The sequence below is a fragment of the Lacerta agilis genome, chromosome 8 (genome assembly GCF_009819535.1).
Source record: "Lacerta agilis isolate rLacAgi1 chromosome 8, rLacAgi1.pri, whole genome shotgun sequence".
Classification (NCBI taxonomy): Eukaryota; Metazoa; Chordata; class Lepidosauria; order Squamata; family Lacertidae; genus Lacerta; species Lacerta agilis.
Window position 1 is genome coordinate 17,071,951 of NC_046319.1, and position 20,844 is coordinate 17,092,794.

At 47.9% G+C, this 20,844-nt stretch overlaps 1 protein-coding gene across 1 annotated transcript in view; it reads left to right on the forward strand.

The window, feature by feature from the left end:
• The window catches only part of ATAD3A (ATPase family AAA domain containing 3A), a 37,754-nt gene extending 23,974 nt beyond the window's left edge, over positions 1-13,780 (forward strand). Inside the window, exons 14-16 of the mRNA XM_033156337.1 lie at positions 4,301-4,468; positions 6,206-6,314; positions 13,296-13,780. Coding sequence (XP_033012228.1) covers positions 4,301-4,468; positions 6,206-6,314; positions 13,296-13,463 — 445 coding nt within the window. The 3' untranslated portion in view covers positions 13,464-13,780. The remainder of the gene's footprint in view (positions 1-4,300; positions 4,469-6,205; positions 6,315-13,295) is intronic.
• Positions 13,781-20,844: the final 7,064 nt, after the last annotated feature.

Sequence of the window (20,844 nt, forward strand, 5' to 3'; positions counted from 1 at the left end):
GGGTAGGACTCGAACCCATGGCTTCAAGTTACAAGAAAGGAGATTCCGACTAAACATACGGGATAACTTTCTGACAGTAAGAGCTGTTCGACAGTGAAACAGGCTCCCTCGGGAGGCTGTGGGCTCTCCTTCCTTGGAGGTTTTTAAGCAGAGGTTGGATGGCCATCGGTCATGGATGCTTTAGTTGAGATTCCTGCATTGCAAGGGGTTGGTCTAGATGAGCCTTGGGGTCCCTTCCAACTCTATGATTCTATGAGCCTAAACGTGGTAGGGATTGGGGACCTAAGACATGGGGAGCAGGGGGAAATATGGCCCTCCAGGGCCTTGGTGCTCAGCCAATCTATACTTTTCACCCTCCTTCGAGTGTTGTTTCCTGACTGGAATGTGTCCTTCAAGCGCTGCTGGTGCCTCTTGCTTGCCTGGATTGTGGCTATAGAGTGGTGCTTGACAGTGTATGTGTGTAGAAACTAACATACTACACAAAAGTATAATTCAAATGATTTGCTCCACCCATTTTTGCCTCTGGCTCCGCCCATGTGGCCCCTGGAAGGTTGTCAAGAATGGAATCTGGCCCTCGGGCTGAGAAAAGTTCTCCCATACCATAGACATATGCATTACTCGTGGATTTTGAGCCTTCTCTGGGCATGGCCAACCCATTTTGTTTTAAAATAAATAAATGATGAAATGGGATATTATCTCAGCGTTGCTTTCCACTGCAGAATTCCTTATTGCCCGCAGGCCTGTCTAATTATACATTTGGCCTCACTCTAGTTATCCTGTTTTGACGGTTCTACTCCCCCTCCCCTCCCCCCCAAAAACACAAATTTGATTGTTGCATATCTTCATTTAGGGAATAGTTCTGGGTTCCCTCTTAAAAAAAAACAATGTTCTGCAGAGCCTGTAAGGAATTTACTCCAGTCACTCAACGCCACAGTAACGTATGCGAATCCACCAATAATGAGCCCCTCGGGAGACAGTTAACTGGCAATTCTGCCTTCTGTCAGGAAAATGTGTGCTTTTAAGTAGCCAATTTTACGCTTCTAGCAAACCCTTCAGGAATGCCGAATCCTGGACGTTCAGAGTTACTGTTTCCAAGAGCAACTGGTTAGGTCCAAGATGGCTGCCCTCTCGTCCTCTTCCAAAATGCCTGCCAGTTCTCCTATTCAGAGTCCCCCCAGAAGCGCAAACGGGAGATGCCTCTCACTCAAGCTTTTTTGTGCTTGTGAAGTTTGGTTAAGGTAAAAAGGTAAAGGACCCCCTGGGTGGTTAAGTCCAGTCAAAGGTGACTATGGGGTTGCAGCGCTTATCTTGCTTTCAGGCCAAGGGAGCCGGTGTTTGGCCACAGACAGCTTTCCGGGTCATGTGGCCAGCATGACTAAATTGCTTCTGGCGCAACGGAGCACCGTGATGGAAACCAGAGCGCACGGAAACGGCGTTTACCTTCCCACTGCAGCGCTACCTATTTATCTACTTGCACTGGCGTGCTTTCGAGCTGCTAGGTTGGCAGGAGCTGGGACAGAGCAACGGGAGCTCACTCCATCGTGGGGATTCGAACAGCCGACCTTCCAACCAGCAAGCCCAAGAGGCTCAGTGGTTTAGACTGCAGTGCCACCCGCATCCCAGAAGTTTGGTTTAACCACCACTTGGCCCCTGTAATTCCTGTTTTTGTTTTGCTCTGTGCCTTTTTACTTTCGTTTGAGGAGTTAATCTGAGGTGTTCTGGGGCACCTATATGAGTTTTAAACCTGACAGAGAGATGGGGTCAGAAAAACAGTAGCATAAGAAGTTGCGTCAGACAGGCTTGTGTACACACCATGTATTTAAAGCATATGGCATTCCCCACCCCCCAAGGATCCTGGGAACTGTAGTTTGTTAAGGGTGCTGTGAATTGTAGCTCTGTGAGGCATAAACTACAATTCCCAGGGTTCTTTGGGGTTGGGAGTCATGTGCTTTAACTGTATGGTTGTATACGCCGCCTGAGTCAGACATGGCCCATCTAGCTCAGTATTGTCCTTTCCTCTCCAGATGTTGTTGGACTCCAACTCCCATCAGCCCCAGCCAGCATGACCAACCGTCAAGGATGATGGGAATTGTAGTCTAGTGACATCTAGAGTTGGAGAAAGCCAGTCTATGTCGATAGGCAGCATCTCTCTAGAGTTTGTGGTCAGGGTCTTCCTCAGCCCTGCATGGGGATTTGAACCCTGATCCACGGCCCTCTTGGTACCTGCAACTCAAAACAGCCACTCTGAGGTTCTTCATTTCAGGGCCTGCGCTAGGAGTGTGCTAAATGTGAAGCGAAACAGCTCCAGGACAGTCTTCTTGCTCTGATACTTTGCCTTAGGCTGGAAACATTAAATAATAGTACTACAGATTTCTGCTTATTTTGGTTGGGAGGGGAAAGGGAGGAGGTTTCCAGTTTGTACCAAATGCGCACATCCCTGATAAACTATTTATTTATTGGCCGCTGTGTAAGCCAAGCTGTATTGGTGGCCATCTTGCCACGGATTAAATGGAACAAAATTTACAGTAAATCAGTATAATGCAGTTTATACACCGTATAATACGCCTTGTAAAATAAGGTATCACTATAAAAAGGCAGAAGAGAAAGATTTTTGTCGGGTTAAGGCCATTGAAGTGAAAGGAGGAGAAATTAAAAACTCAACAGAGCTGCCTTTGAACTGTAATAATGCTTCTTACTTGCCTTACTTTTGTGTTTGTGTGTGTGTGTGTGTGTGTGTGTGTCTGTGTGTTTGTTCTCTCCCACTCCAAGTAGACCCCTTGAAGCTAATGCATATGACTAACTTAGAAATATTAATTTTGTCTGCCCATGCACAACCCTTTTATGTGGCCCCCACAACGTTGCCCAGAGGAGAATGTGGCCCTCGGGCTGGAGGGGGGGGAGTTCCCTACCCATGAAATAAATAAATAAGTAACTTCTGGAGTTTATTGTCATTATCGGAAATATTCTGTTAAATATTGTGCATGTTAAAAGGATTTTATTTAAATGCCGTATTTTTCCATGTACAAAACAATGCCCCCCCCCCGTGTTGTTGTTGTTTTGTCAAAAATTGGGGGTCGTCTTATATTCAGATTTATACCGTAAGTCTTGGGTGAGCTGGCAGCTTCTGGCAGTTCCTGAGTCACTTGAGTGCCGGAACAACTTTTTTTGGCGATTTTCAAAAAAAAAGAAAGAAAGAAAAAGTTGTTTTTGCTCCAAAAGCTGAAACAACTTTAAAATACCGATTTCTTAATTTTGGGCTCCTCAAAGTAGGGGTCATCTTATACATGGGGTCATGTTATACACGGAAAAATACGGTAACAGGTAAGAAATTGCCCCCTTTTTTGTCATTGTTGTCTGGGAAAGCATTTAGGGCTTTGGGTCATTGTGTCTGTCCCTCTTGGATCTTGCCAGGGCTGCGTAGCTGCGAGCCAGGCATGGAGCAATCTAGAAAAGTAGCCAGTTTCCGAATGAATGTGGAGATGGTGTCTCCCCCGCCCCCCGGTCTTTTCTCCCCCGCTGACCCCAGCAGGGCCCAGCTCTGAACAGATGGCGAGAGTTTCGCCGCCAGCACCCATTAGGAAAACAGGCTGATTCAAATCATAATGCGCCATTAAATCAGGGCTTATTGTCAGTCGGCGAGAGAGAGGGCCGGAGGGGGTCGCGGGCAGAAGAGAGGTGGCAGGCGCTGGCTGTGAAGCAAAAGGATGCTTAAAGCACGGCGTGGAGTTTTGGGTGTGAGCTGGGAAGGAGCTGGGAGCGTTTTGAGAGAAGTGCAGGAGGCAAGAGGCAGAAGAGGGTGTGTGCCTTAGTCTGCGATGCTCAACACACAAGTCCTGGGAAGTGAGACCCATGGGATATAAAATAATGAGTAGATTGGCATAGGACTGTTGCTTTTAAGCTTCACTCACTGCAGCCTTGTATAATCGAGGGGACAGGCGCCGCAGCCGCATGAATTGCTTCCTGACAAGAGCCTGACACTTTTATGCACGTATGAAGATATTATGGGTTGTACCCAACTAATTCCCATTGAAATCAGTGGTCTTAAGTTTGTGAACTTCAGTGGGTCTCATCTGAGTAGGGCTGTCACTGGATACAAGCCAGTGTTTCTGTATTGAACGAATGAGCATTGAATGGTTTTATGGCGTTTGGGGAATGCGCACTTGATCCACCGGTACAATCCCTCAAAGTATTCCCACCCTCCCCGCGTGCACAACTCTGAAGTGGAAAGGGGGAATCCCAATAGAACTGCTTTGCTTTATAAGAGAGGGGGGGAATGATGGTTCTCCACTCCTCTCCCCAGGTTCATGCTCGTCTTAGCCAGCAACCAACCGGAGCAGTTTGACTGGGCCATCAATGACCGGATAGACGAAATGGTTAATTTTAAGCTGCCAGAGCTGGAAGAGAGAGAGCGTCTGGTCCGGATGTATTTTGACAAGCACGTCCTGAAGCCGGCCACTGAGGGAAAGCAGTCAGTATATTAATTTTTTTAAAATTAATTACCATATTTTTCCATGTATAAGACTAGGTTTTTTCCCTAAAAAGAATGTCGAAAATTAGGTGGCGTCTTATACACTGATACATCTCTTTCCCCCCCCCCCCATTTTCTTAAATCTGAGTCCCCAAAAATAGGGGGTGTCTTATACATGGGGGCATCTTATAGACAGAAAAATATGGTTTTTGTATATATATATATCTAGGATCTGTAGCACTGCACCAGAATCCTGTACAGTGGTACCTCGAGTTACAAACGCTTCAGGTTACAAACTCCGCTAACCTGGAAGAGTTACCTCATGTTGAGAACTTTGCCCCAGGATGAGAACGGAAATCGTGTGCCAGCAGCGCAGCGGCAGCAAGAGGCCTCATTAGCTAAAGTGGTGCCTCTAGTTAAGAACAGTTTCGGGTTAAGAACAGACCTCCGGAATGAATTAAGTTCATAACTAATACAGTTATTAACTTAATAACTTCATAACTGTATTGGCATGAAGTCAGGACAGGGTAGGTGAGCAAAGGGGAACGCCAGCAGTGGCTGCTTAGGAGTGGGGCTGCACGGCAGCGTTTTGTGACAGGCCTAGCTTTGAAGGTAGGTAATGTTACTACTGGGCCCTGCTGCTCCCAAATATATCCCGTTTGGGTTATGAAAGCTGTTGAGAACATGAGTCACTTGTCATCGTTTGCAACTGAATAGCGGAAGCAGAATTGACAAGAGGATTCCCCCTGTATCGGGCAAAGATCTCTTGCAACAGGGAGCGCATCTTCCTTAAGCCTTTTCCGGTCCGCTTCATTCAAGATCCCGCAGGAGTGGGAGGAGGAGGGGTTGCCTCGTCAAGCTCGTCTCCTGCAGTCGCTTGGTCTAGCCAGGCAGGTTTTCATTTGTACAGGGCCGGAGTTGACTTGGCATCAACCGTCCCTGTCTGGGTAGCCACAGCCTCTTGTGGGAGCGAATTCCATCGTTCTAACTGTGTGCTGCGTGAAGAAGTACTTACTTTTGTCTTCCCTGTATCGAAAAGCAATATCATAAAATAGAGTTCCCCATAAATTCAGCTGGAGGACATCTGCTTGGCATGCAGAAGGTCCCGGGCTCAAACCCCAGTGGCATCCCCAGGAGAGCTGCTCCCATCCAGCATAGATAGTACCTAGGAAGGTGGACCAGTGGGCCTGAGTTGGCCTAAGGCTTCCTCGCGGTCCCTCTTTTGTTAATCCTCACAACAGCCCTGCAAGGCGGGTCAGTCTGAGGGAATGACAAGCCAGGTCGTCGCAGACTGAGCAAGGGTTTGAACATGGGTCCTAACCGAACTGCTACACTGGCTAGCAAATCATATAATAGTTTTATTTACTGGATGAAGGGTTGCATCCAACGCTGGCCCCACTCAAGATTGCTTTCATAAATTAATCAAAGTGATTTAATTTATGCCCGTTAATTTCAGCGGGTGAACTCTTTTGATGGGTACCTAGTTGAATACAACCTATAAACCTTAGACTAGTGTTTTCCAAACTTTGGTCTCCATCTGCTTTTGGACTACAGTTCCCATCATCCCTGACCACTGGTCCAGCTAGCTAAGGATTATGGGAGTTGCAGTCCAAAAACAGCTGGATATCCAAGTTTGGGAAACGCTGCCTTAGACCCTACCTACAGTGTTTCCCAGCAGCTTGCAATAAATATAACATGGCAGTGTTGATGCTAACTGGTGTGCTTTTTCCTGTCCAGGCGCCTGAAGCTCGCCCAGTTTGACTATGGGAAGAAGTGTTCAGAGATCGCCAAGCTGGCCGAAGGCATGTCTGGCCGAGAGATCTCTCAGCTCGCCGTGGCCTGGCAGGTAAGTCCAGCATCCTATGAGAGAGCCAGTCCTTCGACGCAGCCTTGCCTGCTCAGGCCAGCCTGCTTGGTTTCAGCTAGCGCTGGCTGAGCTCAGCACTGGACAACCTTTGGCCCTCTAGATCAGTGTTTTTCAACCACTGTTCCGTGGCACACTAGTGTGCCGCGAGATGTTGCCTGGTGTGCCGTGGGAAAATTACTTTATATATAGTCAATATAGGCACAGAGTTAATTTTTTTAACATTTTCTAATGGTGGTGTGCCTCGTGATTTTTTTCATGAAACAAGTGTGCCTTTGCCCAAAAAAGGTTGAAAAACACTGCTCTAGATGTTGCTGAACATGCTCTTTCTTCCCTATAACCATAACCCCGCATACACCTGGGATCAGGGGAAATTGCTTCTGGTAGCCCACTTCGCAAAATCATTGTGATGATGGAATGGAGTGGGGAGAGCTGGGTTCGCTGCCTTGACCTTGGAGGAAAAGCAGAATGTAATTGCAGTAAATGCATGGATTCAACACAGGAATGGGCTAAGCACAGAGACCGGCTTCCAGGCAGCTTTGCTTTTTTGTTGTTGCTAACCCTTGTTGCCTGGAGGGAGACTAGAGATGGGGTATTTACAGGTGAAACTCGAAAAATTAGAATATCGTGGAAAAGTCCATTTATGTAAGCAATTGTTTTCATTAGCTACTGGAGTTTAATATATGAGATAGACTCATGACATGCAAAGCGAGATATGTCAAGCCTTTATTTGTTATAATTGTGATGATTATGGCGTACAGCTGATGAAAACCCCAAAGTTGAAATTGTTAATTTGGGGTTCTCATCAGCTGTACGCCATAAACATCACAATTATAACAAACAAAGGCTTGACATATCTCGCTTTGCATGTCATGAGTCTATCTCATATATTAGTTTCACCTTTTAAGTTGAATTACTGAAAGAAATGAACCTTTCCACGGTAGTCTAATTTTTCGAGTTTCACCTGTATTTATTTATTTTATTTTGCTGTTTATTAAATTTGTATACCACCCTTCACCCATAGATCTCAGGGCGGCTCACAACAGAAAAACACAATGTGGAAAAAACACAGAATACATGATCAAAACAAAAAGAAACCCATAACCTCCACCCCACCCCACCCTTCCTACAACACATTTAAAAGGGTATCGGGTGTTAAGCAGCAAAAGGCCTGGTTGACGAGCAACGTTTTTGCCTGACGCCTGTAGAACCCCGGTAAGACTGATGAAAATGTTCCATGCAGTTTATAAATACATTTTGACAAATAAAGCAAGCCTTAGGTAGGGCTGGTGCTGCCACACCGCATCCAAAATACTGCAGGCTTTCTGTTTGAGAGTTCTGTAAGGTGTGCGAGCTTGCAGATTTTGCTGTGCGCAAGCTTCAGTTGGTCTTTTTAAAACAGAAAGAAAACACTGCCTTGGCGCATCCAGCCCCTTGGGACCGATTAAGGCAGCCGCAATAAAATTGCCCATTGACTCCTTTTTCCAAAGAGCCTCTGGTTACATAATGCCTCCTGAAAACTCTGGTTTCCATCTCTTGTCATGTGCTGAAGACAGCACCTTTTTACTCTGGCCTTAGACAACGTGAGAGAGAGGAGTTTGTGTATATCTATATTCTTTATTTTTAATATTTTTTATTAGTTTGCAAATTTATTATGGAACCACAGGGCGAAGTAAACAATAACAAAAATTCAACATGGATATGATGATGGGGCGTGCTAATATACCTGAACATATTAAATAATAACACCCAATCTTAAGACCAGAACAACCATATTATCACTAGACTGCACAGGGAGAGATACCTGCAAATCTGAAACTAGACTACTTAAATCCCCACCAAACTGGATATTTATTTATTTCATTCATATCCTGCCTTTTTTTGTCCAAGGAGCTCAAGGTGCTTCTCCCCCTCCTCATTTAATCCCCACAACGACCCTGTGAGGTAGGTTAGACTGAGAGAGACGGTGGGTTCAGGTTGTACTTTCGAGTTAATGGTATAACTTGTGTGTTTTATGTTGTAGGTCGCTTAGAGATTTTTAAAATAATAAGTGGTTTATAACAATTACGAAATATCAGCAAAAAAAATAGACAGTGTGGGCCAGATAAAACTGTATAATTAATTTTGAAAAATACATTAATAAAACAGCAGCTTAAACTTCAGTAAATAAGACATGACACTAGAACATTTAGCATTCTCCCGGGGCAAATTTGTTTTTAAATAACCGCTTGTGTTGCCGGGGTCAAACACCAGCCACTCCACAGATACGCACAGAGCCTGTGAGATTTCACACGCTTTCAAGCAAAACTTTGCAGTCGTAAGGACTGCTTTTTGAAAAGGAGAGAGAGCTGAGATTTTCTACAAGTTCATTTCTATGCCCAGTGTTACATTATGTGACATTGCAAGAGAGAGAGGAGCGCTTGTGAGATTTCACATCCTTTCGAGCAGTCATAAGGACTGTGAATGTAGTTTTGAAAAGTTAAGAGAGCCCCAAACCCTTCATAAGTGCAATTTTGTGCAGTTTCCTGTGCGCTTCTATGGAATTGCAACACACACACAGCTGACTAGTGCTGAGATGAAATCCCTCCCAAATTCATCACCCCATTCACAACCGTGGGGAGAATGGGGTACTGTTGGTAGTGGCGGGGAGCTCACGAAGAGTTTCTTGTGTGGTGACAGGAACTCTTGCCGCCAATGGGGGGGTGTCACTGGCAGCAGTGTTGTTATCCTCTGGTGAGCGGGGAGAAACAGCCAGCCATCGTCAGGAACTGTGGCAATTCTATATAGAGCATTTTGGGGCACCCCTTAAGAACCTAAGATGAGCCCTGCCGGATCTGACCAAAGGCCCATTTCGTCCTGCATCCTCTTCTTACAGTAGCCACCCCCCCCCCCCCCCCCAAGCAGAACCTGAGCACCGTGGCACTTTTTGAGGGGAGGGGACCCTAAATACATGGGGGGGTGGAATCAACCCCTGAAATCTGGGCTTAACCAAAACCCATAGGGTGCTGTGTTGGGGAGCTTTAGCCCTCCAGACATTGAGGGACTACAAAGCCCATCATCCCCACCTGTTGCATCCAGGCACATCTGGAGGGCCACAGGTTCCCCCAGCCCTTCATCCTAGGTCTAGGTAGGGATTGAATTTAGATGGGATGGGGGGGGGGTCAAGGCTGTTCTTTGCCTCTTCTGAGAACGCTGGGCGTTGACGCCCGCCAGCTTGTGACGAGATTGGGTAGCGCAGAGTGACTTTGTCACCTTCCCAGGTCCCTTTCCCTCCTTGTGAGCGTGCTTGCGTTTCCTGATCTTGACAAACAGCAGCTGGGGCGAGCCAGGTGCGGCTTTGCGCATCCTTCAAACAGCCTTGACGCAAGTGGATGCCTCGTGGAAGGTGTTTTAGAATTCCTTCCCCTGCCTCAGTCTCTCTCTCACTTCCTGCCTGCCTGCCTTGGTCTGTTTCCGACAGCCTTGGGGTGGGGAGGGAAGGGCACTGCGGTGCTTTAAAAGAAAAAAGAGTCTAACCAGGAATGAAAAGTTTACAACCTGTTTTTTAGCCAGCACCTCAGGACAGTGAAAGCCACGATTTCCGCCTCCTGGAGCCAAACGATTTAATGAAGCAATTTCTCAAACCTTCCCTTGGTCAGAGCACCTTCGATCTAATCCCAAAGGGGGGGGAGGCTTAATTGCTGCTAACGACTGCTGCTTAATTCACCTCCAATTTGTATTTTCAATTAGTTTGCCTCACCACCATCCACATTGCAGCATTCTCTCTCTCCCCACCTCATTTTGCAGGCTTAGAAAACCTCTCTGGCAGACTGCAGTTCGGTCCTACTCTAGACCGATGTAGGTTCATTAAAGGGCAGCCAGAATTATCAAGGGATGGGGCGACACTTCTGTACGCTGCAGCAACTGGGACTTTTTAGTTTAGAGAAAAGGCAAGTGATGTGAAATAAGTTCACTGAAATATGCATATTATGGAGAAAATGGGTAGAGAAAAGTTTTTCTTCCTCTCTCATAACGCTAGACCTCGTGGCCATCCAGCGAAGCTGAATTTTGGGATGAAATAAAGTAACTTATCTATGCATCCCATAGTAGGATTACCGTATGTCCTCTTTTTACGGGACAGGTCCTCTTTTTCATGGGTGTAGAGTCGCCATAGCAATCCATAGTTAAAAGTAGAAGTCATCAGATGTGTCCTCTTTTTTGCTCTTCAAAATATGGCAACCCTACCGATTAAACTATGGAAGTTTTCCATGCAGGTTTTCCATAGGCATCTCAGCCGCTTTGAGAACAGGACAGTGGATTAAGTGGGACGCTGGCCTGATCCAGCAGGTTCTTTTTATGTTTATCTTCTTTGGCAACTAAGTCCTTACTCAGAGTGAGCCCATACGAAACGAAGGAACATGACATACTTGGGTCCATCGATTTCAATCAATCTGCTCTGAGTAGGGGCTTAGTTTGAGGCAGCCCATTGAAACAGATGCACTTGGCAATCCAGGTTGATTTCAGTGGGTCTGCTTCGAGTAGGACTTAATTGGGTACTGTGCCCGCCCGTCAAAGCTCGCCCACGGAAAGGGTTGAAAGAGACATGGATGTGTGGCACAGCAGAGCCAGTTCCCTGCTCTGAACCCTCGGAGGAGGCGGGGGGCTGACAACAATGTGCATTGGATGTTGCCGTTGGTTCATTGCACGACATGTCAACCAGACCAGGAAATCTCGTATGATTTATTTATGATTCCTTTTTTTCTATTCCGCCCTCCCTCTGTGCGGGGAAGGCCCAGAGTGTTCAAACAATGCAATTTTAAAATAAAAAAGGTAATTTAAAGCATGTCAGAACCATTTATAACCGTTTGACACACGTCAAACGCATCTTGAGAAAGTGGTCGCCTGCCCTCGCAGCTGCACCATTACGAAGTTGCCCTGTACGGTATTTTGCAAGCATTTGTCCAGCATCTTATTCTCCAACAGTGGCCAGCCAGATACCCATGGGAAACCCACAAGCAGGACCTGAGCAGAGCAGCAGCTCTCCCCTCCTCCCACGCTGACTTTGCTTCTTCCTCCACCATGGGCAATATTTCTGAATATAGGTTACCAAGAGTCACAAATGGGGAGAGTTGCTTTTGCACTCAGGTCATGTTTGCAGGCTTCCCATGGGTATCTGGTTGGCTACACTGAGAACTGGGCTAGATGAGCTGGTGGCCTCATCCAGCAGGCTTCTTGCTGCTCAGTTTGCATACTTCATGCAGGCCAAAATGCTCTGCAGTTTCCCTTGTTGCAGAATATATCTCACGCACGCACATAGTGCAGAATGGTGTTCTTCAGGGGAAACTTTACAACCTTATGCTCGTGGTTGAGGAATTGGAAGCCAATTGGGCAATTGTTCTGTGTTCCCACAGTTCTTCTGCGCCACACAAAATCCAGCTTCTTGAAAACAGAGCTTTTATGGTTGTTTCTAAGTTTCTGGTCCTCATTATTAGGAAGATAGAAGTAGAAGGGAGGGGAGTGTGGAAATAGCAGCATAAGCAATCCCAGAGCCTTTTTGTCTCGGTGAGAAGTCCAGCCTGGTGAGTGGTGAAAAAGCCCGGTGTGTTCAATTTCAAGGAGTTAAAGCTCCTCCTGGAAGGGGCATCTGCTTTCTCCCACTCCTTTCCTGACAGTCGGGGCCCCAGGCAGATCTATTTTTAGAAAGTCATTGAGAGAACCAGCCAAGCGTGAATCGCACGGCCCCAGCTGGAGTCTTCACAATTTGCAGGCGGTCTGGCCGGAGGGTGGGGGGGGGGTTGAAGGTTGCACCCTTGTGCACACACACACCCTGCCAAAAAAAAAATCGCAGCAAAGGGAAAACACTCGGCGTCCATTGAACAAACACTGGATCCTTCCTGGAGCTAAGCCCCGTCTTGCCAGGGAGCACCTGCATTTTGCAGCTCCATTAGTGACGGGCACCTGGGCAAGCTTTGAGCATGCCAAGCCATCAGTGGCTGCATGCCCCAGGCATCTTGCATTGTGAAGTGCTCTTTCGAGGCAGCAGCTCCCAAGCATCATTGGGCTGTCACTCCTCTAGGTGACAAAGCTAAGATGTAGAATTCTACAAAATGTTGCATTGCAGAGAGCCCGTAGCCCAGGTTTCCCCTGGCCATACCCTCTCGTGGGCTACTCCATTCCATTCCTCCTCCCTCTCCCAGGCTACTCCATTCCATTCCATTCTTCCCCCTCTCCCAGGCTACTCCATTCCATTCCTCTCTAGTTTTCTTAGATCCCCCCCCCCCAACATTTGGTATGAATGTCAAGCCTGCTGAATTCACACAGGCCTCCGTGGGATTTTTCTGGGGTTCCCACCCTCTTTGAAAAAAGGTTTCAGTTTGTACCTCTCCCAATCTCCTCCCTCTTGCTCTGGGGTGTGCACTTGCGTTTCGTCTACACCAGGATCCATACACTTGAGAAGGAGTTTGCTGTTAGTGTGCAGCAGAGTGGGGACGGTTTTCAGCCTGAGGGCCACATGCCAGTGGTGGGAGGGGCCAGGGGAAAATGTGGGCGGAGCAATGGATGTCAATTTTGCCTTTGTGCGCTGGGCGGCTGGTTTCTGCACAACTCGAACCCCTCTCTCCATCCGGCATCCAGGCAAGCAAGAGGCATTTTCAGAGTCCCAAGGACACATTTTAGAGAGGCATGAACGCTCAAGGGAGCATGCAAAAGCTGGGCCACTGTGGGGTGCGGCCTGGGGAAGAGATCTGAGGGCCAGACTGAGAAGCCTGCAGGGCCCCCCCTGCTCTGTGTTGGGGGAATGGCAGCTTTCCAAGTCAGCAGTGAAGGATCCTGGGACAGAAATGAGGCTCACTTAAAAGCTGGGCTGTCGAGGAACCGATTTATCCATGCCATGCAGAAAACTTTGGTTTTTTTCCCCCATCTCGCAACGCCATTCAAGGAATGACCAAACCAGGTTTATTTCCCTCTCCTCCTCCTCCTCTTCAGGCCGCAGCGTATGCCTCCGAGGACGGCGTCCTCACGGAAGCCATGATAGACGCCCGGGTGGCCGATGCCGTTCAGCAACACAAGCAGAAGATGGAGTGGTTAAAAGCTGAAGGGGTGGAGCCGGGCAAGAGCCAACCGTTGCCTCTCACGATGGGGAAGGGCCTATGAGGAAGCTTTGGGGGCGGGAGAGGGAAGGACAGAAGAGAACGGGGAGGACGCAGCAGACCATTGCGACGTGTGGAGCAAAGGATGCTGGGATAACCGCCTCTCGCCTTGCAGCCGTGGTCCACCTGGAATCATGTCGAAAGTGAACACAACGTCGCGCTGGTGAAAGGGAGGGCCAAGCTTTGGAGTCTGCTTTCTCGGGGGGGGGGTATTTTTTTTATACCTCAGGGTGACACCTTGAATAACCATGTGTGTGTATGTGTGTGTATCAACCAATACATTAAAAAAGAGTTCTTTTTGCCAAACGGCACCCCACCTCAGCACCTTGTGCTTCTGTTATCTGTTTCTTCTGAACACGACCCCCGCGAACCATCATAAGCAGTCTTGGTTTAGATCCTGCTTGGGAAGCAAAAGAGGCATTTTCGCCCAATAGATTTTTATTTTTATCGGTCTTTTCGTTGTAGATAAAGTCTTGGGGGAAATTCATGGAGCCGCGGCAGCTATATTTCCCCCTCCTCTGTTGGAGGCAGTAAATACCTCTGAATGCCAGTTGCTGGGAATCGCAAGTGGGGAGATCAGCTCTTATTCTCGTGTCCTGTATCAGAGCTTCCCGTTGGGGCATCTGGCTGGCTGCTGTGAGAAGGCTGGACTAGAAGGGACAGCCTTCTCACAGCAGCCAGCCAGATGATCTAGCAGGGCTTTCCTTACATTCTTACTTTCTAGCCAGGAGCCTGGGTGCAGACCAGCCAAAGTGGCAACACAGTTAAATCTAGTTCAGTTATATTTACAACAACTGGCAGGATTTTCCAGTCCTAACTTCTGCACACAGATTTACAGCTCCCTCCCCCCAAATTTTAGGATCGCAGCACCAAAACATAGGAAACAACTTTCTGCCAGGTCAGATGCTTGTTCCGAGTAGCTCAGCATTACCTACACTGACTGGCAGCACCTACCTGGAGAACCTGGGGATTGAACCTGGGACCTTTTTTCTTTTGCATGATAGCTGTGGCTTGTATTATGAAGCTGTCGTACCAATTCAGGCCTCCTAGCTCGGTATTGCCGTTGCTAACTTAGAAGTGGCTCTCTGGCTATTACAGTTTTCAAAGAGGTGATCATTCATAGTCTTTACTGTGCGTAATGGCTGTACAGAACTGCCACGTTCAGAAGCAGTGTACCTCAATGCCAGCGAGCAACAGAAGAAGGTGGTTGCCCTCCTGTCCGTTTGGGTTTAACAAAAGGCATCTGCTTAGCCTCTGAAAAAGAGGATGCTGGACTAAATGGAGCTTTCAGCAGGGCTCTTAGCATTGATTTCTTGAAGCTGCAGACATGTCCCTTTGATGTGAGGGCGGCTAGTCATTCCCCTCTGGACTAACAGCCTCATAGGCAGCTGTTTATGTGTTGCAGGGCAGGTTAAGAAAACAACAACTACCTCTTAATTTGGAGCTGAACGCAGGCTGACCTGAGAGTTCCTGGGAGAGGAAGGCATGCTCCTTCCTTCCTGCCCATGCCATGCAACTTTTTAAGTTTACCTTCTATGTTTAATAGATTATTGCATTTTAATGTTCTGTTGGAAGCCCAGCCAGATGGGTGGGGTATAAATAATAATAATAATAATAATAATAATAATAATAATAATAATAATAATATTTATTCCTTACCTCTCTGCCTCCCACACACACCTGGCATCAGATTTTAGACTACGACAATAAGCGACAGGGTTCTCTGTTCTGGCCACTTTGCTGAGAAGTGCTGGACAGCTCTGAGGAAATTGGCCTTGACAGGAGCTCTGGAAGGAAGCGAGGACAGCAGAAGGCAAGTGGAAATAACTCACTTGACACCTTTCTTGCATGATCACGAAAAGTAAAAAAGTTCCACTCTCTTCTCCACTGATTCCATTTCTAGCACAGAGCCTGCTGTTCTGCTTCTAACATTCTAAGAAGGGGTTCTTACATGACAGATGGCCATCCAACCTCTGCTTAAAAACCTCCAAGGAAGGAGAGTTCACCACTTCTTGTGGGAGTCTGTTCCACTGTCAAACAGTACTTGCTGTTCTTCCTGATATTTAGTCAGAATCTCCTTTCTTGTGACTTGGATCCGTTGGTTTGGGTCCTACAGGCTGGCTTCCATAAGGCAACCCTTCAGATATTTGAAGATGGTTATCATATCGTCTCAGTCTTCTCCAGGCTAAACAAACCCAACTCCAGAGCTTTTTTCCCCATCTTGGTCACCCTCCTCTGCACACGTTCCAGATTGTCAACATCCTTCTTAAGTTGTGGAGCCCAGAAATGGACACAGGACTCTAGGTGTGGGCCGGCCGAGGCAGAATAGAGCAGTGCTATTACTTCCCTTGATCGCGACACTACTGTCGATGCAGCCTAGAATAGCATTAGCCTCTTTTGCTGCTGCATCACACTGTTGACTCATGTTAAGCTAACGGTCTACTAAGACCCCCTAGATCCTTTTCACATGTACTACTGGCAAGCCAGGTGTTCCCCATCTTACATTTGTGCAGCTGGTTCTTCCTGCCTAAGTGGGTCCAGTTCCTACATAATGCAGAACGTACCTCCTGATACCATGGTGTCTGTGTGAGACGCTCACCTGCAGTGAACAAATGGAAAGATAAGGTGAGATTATAACTTTCAGGGCTCTGTGTACCAAAAGCAGCACCTTGAACTTAGCTCAGTAGCTCAATGGCACCATCTGCCTTGGTCGGGGTGAGACATCGCCACAGATTCTTGCTCCTCTGGCCTTCAACCAATATTTTCAGGGGGGCTTCCCCCCCCCCCCAAATGCACCAGGCATCTCTCCAATAAAGCGTCGCTTGGCACCTTAGAAATAGGCCTATGTTGACCTGGCTTTCTGTTTCTGGCTTCCTGGCACCTGCTGCAGCAACAGATTGCCCATCTTTTATATCTGCCAGCGTTATCCTGAGCAAAATACAAGCCTGTGATTGATGGCGAGGCCGAGAGGTGGCATGAGAGAAAGAGAACCAATTAGTCTGCCTCCACGATGTGATGCTATCCCATGTCAAAGGTACATTGAGCTGGTATTGGTGGTGACTGCTTGTGATGGATAATCTCATTTCCCTCACCTCTTCCCCACATTCAACCAGCTGGCAGGAAATACAGTTATAATAGGCTTTCTCTACAAGCTCGTAAGTCACATTGTGTCCAGATTCGGAGGAGTGTTTCTCTCTCCAGTGCTGGATTGCTTCCATCCTACTACCAGGCCTCCTGCTTATTTGGTAGTCAAGAAGGGGGGGGGGACCCAAGAAATTAGACCCGCTTGGATAATTTCCAATCCAGCTAAACTGGAAGGAAGGAATGTTAAAGCTACAATCCTTCAATGCCTGGAAGAGTCAGCCTTTGCTGGGCAAAAATGTAGACTCCCAATATTTTATTAAGCAGAGAAGGCAAACAGAAATTTGAAAGGTATTTGGCCTGGGGACCACATTCCATCATAGGCAACTTTCCAGGGGCTGCATTCTAGTGGTAGGTGGGGCCAGGGGGGAAGTGGGTGCAGCGATGGATGTGACCCTCACTGTTATAGGCTACGTTTCAACCACACACAAACCAGAGATCCATACACACAGAGTAGGGGCTCTCACCCGCTTCCCCCCCTCCACCTGGCCAACTCCTTCCTTTACACCTGGGGGGGGAACCACCTCCCTTTACACCTCACATTTCCCTTCACAGCTCTCTCAAACCTCTTTTAAAGAAGGGGGGAGGCTCTTCGGAGAGTGGTTTGGCAAACCGCTCTTTGAAATGCCTTGCCTGCGCTGCCTGCAACCTGCTTGCTCTCTCACCTGCCATTCTGTCATCATGTTGAAGTAGAGGCGGCTGCGTCTTGGCGGCCGCATGAACTGCTGCGTGACGACAGCCTTGCCTTTATATATATATAGGAAGATAGCGTACTAGAAGAGCATCAAACAGCACTTTACGCAAGCTTCCTCTGGATCGTTGGGGATCGCAGTTGCTCAGCCTCACTTAACCACACGCACACAAGTGCCTGTGTTTTTAATCCTGCCGCTAACACCCACTTCCCTCAGGAGGCTTCGCGACCTCTTAGTAACGTGGCTAGGCTTGAAGTCGGACGTGAGATGAACACCACTACCAGAGGCAGGATAAATTTACAAGTGGGCTTATTAAGGGGATTTTTATACACAAAGGGGAAAACTAATATCCATATTGGGGACTTAGATGGCACTTTCCACATACTCAAAAGCCACTGCTACTGACACTAGCCTCTGAATCTCTAGTGCCTTAAACTAATACTCCACCTCAGCCAATTAAGTTCTACACCTCCTCTCTCCAACCAGACATCGCCGTTCAAGGATGCCTTCCTGCCAAGCAAAAGCAATAGTGTGCTGCACGTAGGGTGAGGGGTCTGGCCTGGGGAGACAGAGGGCAGCCCAGGGAGAGTTCTGGAGGTCAGATGGAGAGGTTTGCAGGGCCACATTCAACCCTGGGATCAAAGCATTGGAGTTTTCTCATCTGCTCACTGCAAGAGCTGCATCCTCCTAGTGGCAGCAGGGATGCAGGTGGCGCTGTGGTCTAAACCACTGAGCCTTTTGGGCTTGGCGCTCAGAAGGCCAGCGGTTCGAATCCCCTTGATGGGGTGAGCTCCCGTTGCTCTGGCCCAGCTTCTGCCAACCTAGCAGTTCTAAAGCACGCCAGTGCAAATAGATAAATAGGCACTGCTGCGGTGGGAAGGTAAACTGTGTTTCCGTATGCTCTGGTTTTGTTGTGCCAGGAGCGGTTTAGTCATGCTGGCCACATGACCCAGAAAGCTGTCTGTGGACAGACACCAGCTCCCTCGGCCAGAGATAAGCGCCGCAACCCCATAGTTAACTTTGACTGGACATAACCGTCCAGGGGTCATAGAATTGGAAGAGACCACAAGGGCCATCCAGTCCAACCCCCTGCCAAGCAGGAAACACCATCAAAGCATTCCTGACAGATGGCTGTCAAGCCTCTGCTTAAAGACCTCCAAAGAAGGAGACTCCACCACACTCCTTGGCAGCAAATTCCACTGCCGAACAGCTCTCACTGTCAGGAAGTTCTTCCTAATGTTTAGGTGGAATCTTCTTTCTTGTAGTTTGAATCCATTGCTCAGTGTCCGCTTCTCTGGAGCAGCAGAAAACAACCTTTCACCCTCCTCTATATGACATCCTTTTATATATTTGAACATGGTTATCATATCACCCCTTAACCTTCTCTTCTCCAGGCTAAACATACCCAGCTCCCTAAGCCGTTCCTCATAAGGCATCGTTTCCAGCCCTTTGACCATTTTGGTTGCCCTCCTCTGGACACGTTCCAGCTTGTCAGTATCCTTCTTGAACTGTGGTGCCCAGAACTGGACACAGTATTCCAGGTGAGGTCTGACCAGAGCAGAATATAGTGGTACTATTACTTCCCTTGATCTAGACACTATACTCCTATTGATGCAGCCCAGAATTGCATTGGCTTTTTTAGCTGCTGCATCACACTGTTGACTTATGTCAAGTTTGTGGTCTACCAAAACTCCTAGATCCTTTTCACATGTACTGCTCTCAAGCCAGGTGTCACCCATCCTGTATTTGTGCCTTTCATTTTTTTTTGCCCAAGTGTAGTACTTTACATTTCTCCTTGTTAAAATTCATCTTGTTTGCTTTGGCCCAGTTGTCTAATCCGTTAAGGTCATTTTGAAGTGTGATCTTGTCCTCTGGGGTATTAGCCACCCCTCCCAATTTGGTGTCCTCTGCAAACTTGATCAGGGTCCTTTACCTTTTTACCTACCTCCTAGTGGTGCAGCAATGAAACTGCTAGCGCATTTGCAAAGCTAAGCAGGGGTCTGGTGGGGTTGCACTTTGGATGGGGGACCATGTGTGTTGAGATTCTTGCATTGCAGCGGGCTGGGCTAGATGACCCTTAGGGGTCCCTTCCAGCTCTATGAATTCTGTAGGCCTGAATGTTCGAAAGAAATGCCTTCTTCACGCAGCACATAGTTAAACTATGGAACTCACTCCCACAGGAGGCAGTGATGGCTACCAACCTATGTTCTTCCTGCACAGTCAGAGGTGGTATGTTTCTGAACATAACAGTTGCTGGAAACCACAGGTGGGGAAGCGTGCTCTTGCGCTCAGGTCCTGCTTGTGTGTTCCCCTTCGGAGCATCTGGTGGGTTGCACTAGATCCACCAGGAATCTCCTGCCAAAATCCCCTTCCGTCATCCCCTTTTTGATCCGCTCCTCGCTCTCGTTGCATCAGTGGCACAGAGCACTTTTAATGTGACGGCCCTTTTCTTAATCCTCTTCGAGGAAAGCCAGTTCCTTCGAGGCTGCCTTCGGAATGAAAATATATGTACTTCTCTATGACTATCCTTGGAACCAAGATCCTCTCCAAGCACCGTTAAGGAGAGCTCACAGCCTGGGCAGGCAAAAGGGGCAAGTTGGCACGAAGGTCCTTCCTCCCTGGCCACCAGGGAGCTGGCACACCATCACCAGGTTGCCAAATCGTGATGCTGTGGAACAATCGTATACCTTTAAATCTCCTAAGAATGGCAGCAGGCAAATTGGTGGTGGTTTCGCCTGCCCATTCCCTCCACAGCCTATGCATCTGGAGAAGGGTAGCCGCATATATCTGCGTAATATTTGCATGTATTGATGTGTATACGGAAACACTTGCCATCGTGTAAACAGAAGGGCAATAAATCTTAGGGGAAGGCATCCTTTTTCTGTGCTGAAGGAACAGGCACTCTCGCTTGCTCCCCCCCCCACACACACACCTGGCCAGCTCCTCCCACCATTTGGCCCCCCCAGAAGCTTGCCCAGTAGGGAATGTGGCCCTCAACTATTTTTAAAAAGAAGGAGGGTGCTGTTCGAAGTAAGCCCCGCAGATGGAACCAAGAGGGAAGCATGTCTTCAGACATGTCCCTACCTGCTCCTTCCAACCTCCTGTTCCACCTTCCCCTTGTGTTCTCTGTCTTTCTGGTGCTGAAGCTTTTTGACGTGTGTGTGTGTGTGTGTGTGTGTGTGTGTGTGTGTGTGTGTGTGTGTTTTTTCTGTGATCAAGAACTTCTGGGCTGCTCTGAAATTAGCATTCACCCCAAGGTGAAGGAACTCTCCCCTGCAGAAGCAGAGAAGGAAGCATTTTTCTGCAGGGCCTCTTGTGAGAACATAAGAAAAGGCCTGCTCGATCAGGCCAATGGCCCATCTAGTCCATCATCCTGGATGCCTCTGTCGGAAAGCCCAAAGCACGACTTGAGCACCACTGCATTCTCCCCACCTGCATTTTCCACCAACTGGCATTCAGAAGCATAGCTGTCTCCCGCCATGGACCAGGCAGAGTATGGCCATTGTGGCTGGCAGCCCTTGAAAGTGTTACGTCTCCACGAATTCATCTAAT